This window comes from Penaeus japonicus, unplaced genomic scaffold, assembly GCF_977035675.1.
Source record: "Penaeus japonicus unplaced genomic scaffold, GWHDUDI00000001_assembly GWHDUDI00000042, whole genome shotgun sequence".
NCBI lineage: Eukaryota > Metazoa > Arthropoda > Malacostraca > Decapoda > Penaeidae > Penaeus > Penaeus japonicus.
The window spans coordinates 20,222,984-20,232,983 of record NW_028234444.1 but is presented as its reverse complement, the minus strand read 5'-3'; the positions used below and the strand labels follow the sequence as shown (position 1 = coordinate 20,232,983).

Here is a 10,000-nt window from a genome sequence, read left to right as displayed (position 1 = left end):
ATGTTCGCCTCTAGACTCATATAATTAGGATCATTAATTTCAAGCTAGCAATTCATGATATTTTTTTTCTTTAGACATGGCCAGGCAATAAACTTATAAAAGATTGTTGTCTTAGTTTATTTTACAGAGACAGATTACTATGCTAAAATTTCATGCTGGGCCTTCTGCAGTGCCCAATATATGCAGGTGCTATATGCCCTATGCCCTTATATATGTTCCCCCATCTTTTCCTCTTATGCTGATAGGGGTATGATGTATCTGTGAGAGGAAATCAGAAGGTACTCAGTTAATGCAAATATTTTCTGTATTCTGTAGAAATCAGTTAATTATTAATGTAGAATGCATTTCATGTCATTTGTTGACTGTTTGATAATGCAGAAGGAAGATAGTGATATTCATATTGATAAGAGGTGAAATGGGTGATTAATGATGTTGGAACTGATGAAAATAGACGATTAACAGGGTGATTCTGTTTCCTTTTAGTAATGAAATCCAGCTTGATATTAGATTTCTAAGTTAAACAAGAATATATCAAACACCTGACATATTAGGCAGATGGAAAATCACATTAACCCATGACATACATGACGCAGGAGCTCTGGCCTGACAATGGGTGTCATGACGTACATGATGTTGGGGATTTTGAATCACCATGTTATTTTATTGTGCTATGAGTAGTGAGAGTGTTAGGATGAAAATTGCAGTCTTAATTACTACAATTGCTCTAATGGTACGCAAAATGCGTTTCACCTAACATCCAAAACCTAGATGGTACTGCTTTCTTCAAGCACTAGCAGGAGAGAGAGCCTTGAATGGCACCCATCCACAGTCTCTAGCAAGGACTATCTTTATAGAGCGATGGCAAGTTGCTGGCCTCTTGCTCTAAAGTACTGCCGGTGATGGATGTTCAGGCAGAAAGAGAAGGGGAAGGTGACTCAAACCATGTCCAATGTCTACACTATGCCCCAGTAGGGATGCCTTTTACTGTGGCACTCACAGTCATAAGCACAAGTTTCCTTCCTCTTCCCTACTTTTTCATGTTATCTTCTTTGTAGATGGTTATATGTTTTGTATTTGTTTGTGAAAGTACTTAGATATGAAAAAAATATAGCAATACTTATATCACACTTAGTATAAAGAAAATAATGAGCTGATATGGACCCTAAACTACAATTTTAGTCAACTGCAGCATTGATAGAGCCTGGGATATGACAGATATGAGTCTCTAAATACAGTGAAACACAAAAAATATAACACAAAAATGGCTCTATCTTTACAATGAGTGACTAAAAGAGATTGAGAAAAGTCATGGTATGTTGGGTGAAGTTGCCTCACTCTGAAATAAAACCCATCCTGGAGATTGGGCAAGCAAATTTATCCCCTGTCTGCAATGAGTTAATGTTTCCCCTCAGATAGTAAATATATTTTATTTTATAAAAGTAAAACCTTGAGGCATGGAAGATGATTATACGCATGGATACCCGGCAGGAAAGATCAATTAAACCTGAGATCATCATAGATTAAACCTGAGATCATCATAGATTAAACCTGAGATCATCATGGATTAAACCTGAGATCATCATAGATTAAACCTGAGATCATCATGGATCTATGGAAATTGGTCCAAGCTGTAAAGTGGAAGCCTTGACAGTTTTGGAATATTGTTTAACCTTAGATTTTTTTATGGAAGGTATAAGAAAATTATTTATTATTCTTATGGAAGGGATAAAAAAAAAAGAATTTATCTCACTGAAACTCTTGATGTTTATGATGTTCTCCTAGGTATTCTGGCACAGCCGAGTGTGCGTTTGGTGAATGATACCGTGACAGCACATGTGTGACTTCTGGTTTTTATGCGACATAAATGGATGTTACAATTTTTGGCTGCTTTCCCATAGAAGCAGTCTCATGGTGGATGATTTCCAGCCATCTAATAAGGACTTCTGTCTTCCCTTATGATGGATGTTCCTAAACTGTGATTTATGAGTAAAACTAGAATTGTGGAAGACTTAGACTTAACCCATTCGCAGTGGATGGCATGATTTGCTGCAAAGGCAGAGTCGGTCATAGACGCGGATGGCACAGTGCCAGACATGTAAAGTAGCCATCCTACTGCACAAACATTTTTTTAATACCGCGACCAGTGAATTAAGAAAATGACATGATGTTTCATTCACAGAAGTTATGTGTTGAATCCAACTGAGACTGTGACAGTTTGCATATGATGTTCAAATTCCGTGAGAATATTCACTGTTGAGGAAGATGGAGATGGAGTTGCATCTCTTGTGAGCAGCAATAATCGCATTGGTAGTGATTGTCGGCTTCCGAGCAAGAACATGTGAACTCCAGACTACCTGTAGATTTAATGCAACAAGGCAACACATTATGATCTCAAAAGGGACTTCAGTAAATGTATTTAGGGATAGGAATGACAGATCTAAGGTAGTTGTAGTTTTAAGATTTATTTCTATTTTAAAGAAGCCTTTGCTTGTATGTACATTATTTTTAAAATTCATTTTATTCAATATGCTAATTCCGTTTAGATCCTTTCCATCTTCTGTCTACAATTCCAAGGTTTTCTTTATATTTCCTTTTATTTGTTTATCTTCTAAAGCAAAACCTGACAAGCTTGTAAAGCATCCTAACACGTTCCCTCCCTCCGCCCCGAGCAGGTTCCGGCAGCTTCTCCAGCACGAGCGTGGCAATACAATGGCCAGCGGCAACAGCAGTGGCATTGGGTCCTCGCTGTTCAGAGGAGCGCTCCACGGTAACACCAGCAATACCAACAACCAGTCAGGTCACCAGGTCAGCGCGAGTCACCACCACCACCACCCCCAGCCACAGCAGCACCATCACCACCACTCCGTCACCCTTCACAGCCAGCAGGGGGTTGGGGTGAGTAGGTGGGGTTCAGACAGGGGACGGAGGGAGGGGGGGCATGGGATTCAGAGGCAGGGTTGAGGTGGGGAAGGGAGGGGGTTAGGACCCTGGAGGAGGGATTTAGGGCTTGGGATTGGGGTTCAAAGTGACTTTGGCCAGTACCTAGGGTTGCTGTAAGGTTATTTAGGTTATTTTATTGTGTTATAAAGTGAAATAAGATCTTTTGATTAGTCTCTGTTTCACAGGAATGTCATGTAGAGTATCTTACCAAAAAGATAAGATTTACAGAATCTATAGTATAGTAAGATGTATATACATGTACAGTATCTCACCAAAAAATTCCATTAATTAAGTATTTTCTCTGTGTGGTTTCCTTGCCTTGTTTAGTTTTTTATATTCATCATGCCTCTTCTTATGTTAGGTTGACTTTGAATTTTAAGTAATTTTAATTCATCCGGTGAGATTATTGTTTGTCATTGAGGTATGTTACCTGTGTTCATGTTGGTTCAAGTAGAGTCTTTGACGTGGGATGGGATGTGTTTGGCTTTGTTTTATTTTTTTGTATTAAGTTCATTATTTATAATGTATTCATGTATTTTCCTTTTGTACATAACTGTTTATTTTATGAATACAGTATCAATACACTATTATTTTACAAGAACATGATGAGTAACCAATCGAAACTCTACAAGACCCCATACTCTACTTGAAAGAGGAAACTCTCTGCTCCATGCATTGCCCTGTTCCCCCTCCTTCCAGGTCTCGGCTCAGGGTTCGCACCAGGGCCAGTCACAGCCGCCACCCCCACCGCAGCCCCAGCCCCAGGCGTCCATGGGCTCCTCCTCCTTCAGTTCCGAGGAACCACGACAAGCCAGGGGGACGCCTGGAGTGAGAGAGGTGCGTACATGCCTGAGATTGTGGTCGCTTGCACCATTTTTATTTTGATCCCGTGATTGAAGCATAGATTGATTGTTGTATTGTATTTGAAATGTTCTATTATACTAGCATATTCTTTTTTGCATGGTGTCCCCATTTTGAATATCTATATTAATTGTGGATGTATTAGTCACTTTATTATTTGGTTATATTGTCTATACTATTTATGGACAAAACTTTAAGAATGTTCAAAACATAGGTTTAATTGTCTTTGTTTTATTGATATCAATGATCCAGAATACTAAGATCATTTACCTGGACAAATGTGCTCACAGACACAATTGCAGACTGGGAAACTAAGAGCTCCTCCTTCCCTTGCAGAGTCCGGATCACATGTCTACCTTGATGGCCAAGCTCTGGTTTGACCACAATGTAGAGTCCTCCCTCTCCTCGCTTAAGAAGGAAGAACACGAGAAGCGCACCAAGGACTTGCGCAAGCAGCTGGAGTACATCGCTGACACTAACTGGAAGTACTTGCCTGTTGAAAAGTACATTGGGCAGCAGTAATGGGAAGGGTGTTTCAACTCGGACGATTCTTTGTGCTGTGTTTAATGTGATAATTTATAAAAGATAAAGGATATTGAGAAACGTCTCTGACACATGTTGCGGACTGCAAATGATTTTTTTATTTTAGTACTTAGTTATTAGATAGAAATTGGTGCTGAGGAACACTAATGGTCCAGATGTGCTTTCTTTTATAGATTTTCTCTTGAAGATTTGGAACTAGAAATCATTTTAGCATACGTACCCTTCAACTCAAAAGATAGTCACAAACAGAACCGATCATGATAACGTTAGTTCAGAAGGTTGTAAGCTACATAGTGAGAGGCAAAGAGAGCAATGGGCCCCAAGGTGATGATCTGGAAAGGCCAAGACTGGAAGACTTCATAGATATCGGTCCACACAACTTGGAGTCGCAGAACTTCGAGGGTACGGTGACCTCGGTCAACGGCCGGGACATTGTCATCAACAATGATGTCTACTTTGAGGTCCAGAAGCCCATGGCACCAAGCCAGTTTTGTGTGGGCGACAGAGTGAGTGGCATTGCGCACAGGAAGAGTGACTCGGAGGCATGGCGTGCCTCTTTTGTCCAGCTCCAACAAGAGGCCTGGGATCCAGCCAACAGCAACTGTGATGCAAGTCCCCAGATCCCAGATTCAGACAGCAAATCAAGAAATTTGGGATTAGGGCAGACAGATGCAACTGTCATCTCTTGCAGGGAGCTGGAGGCTGGAATCCCTGGCATCTTAAAGCAGGACCTGCTCTCATCGAGTCTCAGAAAGAGCAGCGCACCAGAGAATGCATCCTGCACCACAAATGAGCAAGATACCTCATCAAATTTGATGATTATGGAACAGTCTGCTGTAGGAAAAGTCACAGGCATCTTTGGTGACTCTGTGACTTTGAACAAGGATCTGCATTGCAGGTTCTCTCCTGAAGAATGTAGCTTTCAGTTGATGAAAGGTAATTATATATTTATATATGTTAATGTACTGATATATTGTGAGCTAGTGGTCTGTGTTATATATGTATTGTGTCTTGTCCGGTGGTGTCCTGTAGTTTTGTGTGAACCAGTGAGTGGTAGAGTTTTCTTATTTCAAGAAATCAAGAATGCATTTTCTGTGAAAAGAATACAAGTACAGCTCTGTTGCTTGTAACCATTAAGTTAAAAAGAATTAAACCATTGATGCCTATAGTGCAGATATACATGTACTGTACTAATGATTTGATTACTAGGCCTATCATACCTCGACTATTTGCGCATTCCTTTAATTTTTGGGAGAATCAAGTATTTATTTTTATTACTTTTACTTTGTTATTATTAACATTGATATATTAATGATAAAGTAAAAGTTATTGATTGTATTCATAATGAGGATAACAAATGGGAAATAAAACTTTTTACAAAAATGTGAGGAATAAGCTAAATAGGTGAGGTCAGCTGGGCCAAGTGATTGAAGCCTTGGTGACAGAACCATCTATTTTCTGTGACAAGATTGAAATCCCGCTTCATCCCTGAACAAATATCATTCTCCCTGCTATTTATACCACCTTTTTTGCAGAAAGAATGCTCTTGATGTGATGATGTAATTTGAAGTTAGACTTTGAGCCTCTTTTTTTTTTTTCTTTCTTTTACTTATTAGGGAGTGATTGAAAGGTATGATCTTTTGACAGTATTGTCATCCCTAGATATTATATGTATCAATTTCTTATTTTTAAAGCAATAAAGAAATGTGGTTGGCTCCTCTTTTTCGTATGGAATACCCTGTTGGATGATAATATTACACTCAATATCATACCATTAGTCTTAAGAGAATATACTTAGCTAGCTTTAACAATGCCTAGTTTTTACAGTGCAGATATGAAAGTTAGGCATACTTGAGTGAAACTTTCTGAAGACGAGGGTGTATGGAATGAGGCTGAACTCCTCTGTTTTGATCAATTTTATCTAGTTTTTGAAATAAAAGAAAAAGGAAGTGTGCGCATATTCAAGTGGGAGAAAGACAGTGCGTGCGTGTGTGTGTGTGTGTGTGTGTGTGTGTGTGTGTGTGTGTGTGTGTGTGTGTGTGTGTGTGTGTGTGTGTGTGTGTGTGTGTGTGTGTGTGTGTGTGTGTGTGTGTGTGTGTGTGTATATATGTATGTGTGCGCGGGCGCGCGTGTGTGTGTGTGCGCGGGCGTGTGTGTGTATGTGTGTGCGTGCGTGTGTGTGTACATATATATATATTTTTTTTTGAAGAAGCAAAACAAGTAAAGGGGATGTAGGTGTGTGTGTGGAAAAAGGATGAGGGGAAGGAAGAGAATGAACAGAAGAAGAAGAAGGAAAATAAGGAGACAGGGAAGAATAAGAGTAGGAAGGACAATAAATAAGAGGAGGAGAGAGAAGGGAAGAGGCAATAATAGAGAAGGAGGAGGTGGAGTAAAGGGGGAACAAGAGGGTGAAGATAAAGAGGATGAAAAGGAAGAAGAAAAAAAAAAAAGGGGGAAGGAGAAGGAAAAACAAGAAAGACGGAGGAAAGGAAGAGAAAGGAGAGGAAAGAAGAGAGGGAGGAAATGGGGAGAGGCTGTAGTGCGAGAGGGAGAGGGATGAGATGAAGAAGAAGATAAGAAAAATTGAGAATAAGAATTAAATCCCTTTTTCAATTTTAAATTTCTCCCGCTGCCCATCAGCTGATTGCACACCTTGTGAGAGGCTTGATTTCAGACCAGTAGCTGTGTTTTGGCTTTTGAATCGAAGTGTAGGTTGACCTTGGTTACAATATCTTTGTTGTTGGTTGATAGATTTACATTCAAGGTTTAAAGTAAAATTTTAAAGTGTGTTCTGAATAGAAGAGTCTCATTTCACACAAAGGGTTGGAAGAAAATTCCCATCATATTCTTTTTGAGGAAGGCAGATGATACTAAAGACATTAATTTAGTCTCTGTTGAAAATCCACAAATGGGTTAAAGGCACATGGAAAAATAAACAAAAAAAAGCAAATAGAAGCCAAGACATTGTTTCTGTTTTCTTAAGCTACTCATACTCAGCCTTGCATCTGGGTAAACTTTGGAAAAAAAATAGGTAGGATATGGGTAAAGAATTCTCAAGGTCTGGCTCCTCAAGTTCCTGGGAGAGTGCAGAGGCATAGACAAAAGGCTGATTACATTCCTATTATGATTATTTCTTTATAAAAAGAGAAAGAAAGTGAAAAGGGATGTTTATTTTTATAAAGAGTCTAGCTTTTAGTATTGGAACTACAGAAAATTAGGAAGCTGCACCAAAGAAAGAAGGATGGAATAATGATAAAAAAAGAAAACCACTGAGCTGTTATCACTATTGTTGAACCATTATAACATTGGTCAGTTCAACTTGATTTTCTCCCAACTAAACCTCTAGGTACTGCCCACTTATGATTGTAAATTGCCCAATAGTAAGCAGTACTGCTTGCTTTGAAGACCCTGCTCTGAGCTTTTCTCCCTCAACCAACAGGGGACTGGATCACCTATAAAATGAACGGTAACTCTGCCACCACCAAAGATGGAACCGAAGCCCCTGCCTTGGACCTCCCGCTGTTGTCGAGCATTGAGCCCCTGCGGAAAAGGAGAATTAAAGGGGAGGTGTCGCGACAGTACCCATCCTATGCTGTCATTAATGAGGAAGTATGAACCTTTTATGATGTATTTGGTTTGGGATGTGTCTAGTTAGTAATTTTTTTCTCTCTCTCTTGATTGATTGATATACTTTCATTCATGTTTTAAAATAAATTATCTGTCAACATGATAGAAAAAATAAAAACTAGTGTGTTTTCTCTATCTTTCAAGTAGCAAGGAGAAAGAGACAGTTAATTTGTTTAGGACTGATAAAACCTTAAATTAAATCTTAATGTGTCTTTGGTTCTAGTACCAATCATTAGGTTTTAAAGGATAAAATTTAGCAGTTCTTGTTCTTAGGTATGTGTACACACTCGTCAAAATATGGTTGTCTCCTACCTTTTCTCCTTCTCCCTTCCCCCCTCTCTCCCTCTGCCTCTGTCTCCCTCTCCCTCTAATCCTCTGACCCTTCCTCTCATCCATGCCCTTCCCAAACCCTAACCCTCTCCCTCTCCTTCTCTTCCTTTTCCCTCTCCTTCTCTTTCTCCTTCTTCCTCTCCATTTTACCCTTTCCTTCTCCCTCTCTCATCTTCTCTTTCTCCCCCTCTCCATCTTCTCCCTCTCTCTCACACTCTCCCTCTCCCTATCCCCCTCCCCTTGTCTCCCTCCCTCCCTCTCCCCTACTCCGCTCCCTCACTTTCTCCCCCTGTCCCTTATCCCCATCCTCAGCACACACAATATGACCTTTGTGTTTCAGGTCTACTGTCCCAGGAGTGTGGTTGAAGATGCAGGCCTCCAGTCTGGAGACTCGGTGATGGTAGACGTGATAGAGAGTGACCAGGAGAGGTTTTGCTGGAGAGCCGTTAATGCCTCTCCTGTCCCTGTATCTTCAGAGACTCCAGTTAAGAGGGTAAGGAAGTGTCTCTTGTTTTAGATGTGGAAAATCAACTTTTTGATTGCTTATATTGGTTGATGAGACAATCACATGAATAGAATCTGTCATTCATTTTTTATACATATTAGTATTCTTGTCTGTTATAGTAGCCATTATTATTTACATGTTTTGGAAAATTGTCTTTCATTAATTCATTTGATATTGATTGTGCAAAGTGTTCATATGGCAAAATATATTTCATCTCTCCTGAAGAAATATGCAGTTACTGATATTCTCTTTGTTCTTTTAGGAATTTTGGTTACCATGCTCAATGATTTTCCTTTTTATTGATTTTGTTTTCCAGTTGACTTTATACCTTGTTCTTCATTACAGGGTAGGAACTCTTCCCTGTTGAGCAACCAGCTGGGACTTGCAGGTGATGTGTCCTTGGCTAAGGATGACAAGGTCTTGCATTTGCTGGAAAACAAGGCTGGCATCATCATCTCAAAGTCCCTTAGGTGAGTGAGTCAGCCTCTAAGCTTTTGTCTTAGTAAATGAAAAAGATTATTTAAGTTGGCTTGTTTATAGATCCTGTGCAACTTCTCTCGGGTACAATGAGAGATTGCTTGGAATATGTTTTAAATGTATCGTGTGTTATTCTCTAAGAGCTCTCTCACCATTGCTTTTTCTCCCCAGGTTTCCTGTGGTATTCCTAGGCAAGACGGCTTACATTGCTGCATTTGTTAAGAATGTCGGGAGGGAAAGTCGTTCGCTGATGCGGGTTTACTTTGTCTCAACATCAGAGGATTGCCAGTTGTCGGTGGATAGTTGCACTATGGGAGGACGTGCTTGCAAGATGCCCATTGTGGTTCATCCTGACTCAGGGATCAGTGTCCGCTTCCAGTGCACGGCCACGCTGCTAGGTCTGGCCAAGCACCTGTGTGTGTTTGATTTTGGGGATTTCCAAGTTGGGCGTTATGTCAGTGCAGTGGTTGAGGATGAGCTGATGCATCTAGTGCTGCCCACTGCGCCACGCTCAGCACAGCAGATGCATAGGAAGCTAAGGGCTCACCAGCCCACGGATGGCATGGTCATCCGAGGGGAGGCGCCCTTTAAGCCCCCACCCTTCCTTCCCGTCAGCCTGCCCATGGCCAACGTCCCAGGTTACCTCTGGGATGCGATGCAGCAAGAGACGGATATTCTAAGCGTGGTCCCCTGCCTGAGAGATCCCCTGACCAGAGG

The 10,000-nt window shown here is 40.5% G+C and overlaps 2 protein-coding genes across 4 annotated transcripts in view; both read left to right on the top strand.

Annotated features, from left to right (window-relative positions):
* Positions 1–6,062, top strand: part of LOC122266347 (uncharacterized) — a 14,767-nt gene extending 8,705 nt beyond the window's left edge. For all 3 annotated transcript variants that reach the window (XM_043036041.2, XM_043036042.2, XM_043036043.2), the window contains exons 2-4: positions 2,673–2,895; positions 3,640–3,777; positions 4,138–6,062. In XM_043036041.2, coding sequence (XP_042891975.1) covers positions 2,673–2,895; positions 3,640–3,777; positions 4,138–4,323 — 547 coding nt within the window. In that variant the 3' untranslated portion in view covers positions 4,324–6,062. The remainder of the gene's footprint in view (positions 1–2,672; positions 2,896–3,639; positions 3,778–4,137) is intronic.
* LOC122266344 (uncharacterized) overlaps positions 4,602–10,000 on the top strand; it is a 34,601-nt gene continuing 29,202 nt past the window's right edge. The window contains exons 1-5 of the mRNA XM_086534929.1: positions 4,602–5,280; positions 7,784–7,953; positions 8,642–8,794; positions 9,152–9,276; positions 9,455–10,000. The exon at positions 9,455–10,000 is cut by the window's right edge and continues 70 nt beyond it. Coding sequence (XP_086391055.1) covers positions 4,602–5,280; positions 7,784–7,953; positions 8,642–8,794; positions 9,152–9,276; positions 9,455–10,000 — 1,673 coding nt within the window. The remainder of the gene's footprint in view (positions 5,281–7,783; positions 7,954–8,641; positions 8,795–9,151; positions 9,277–9,454) is intronic.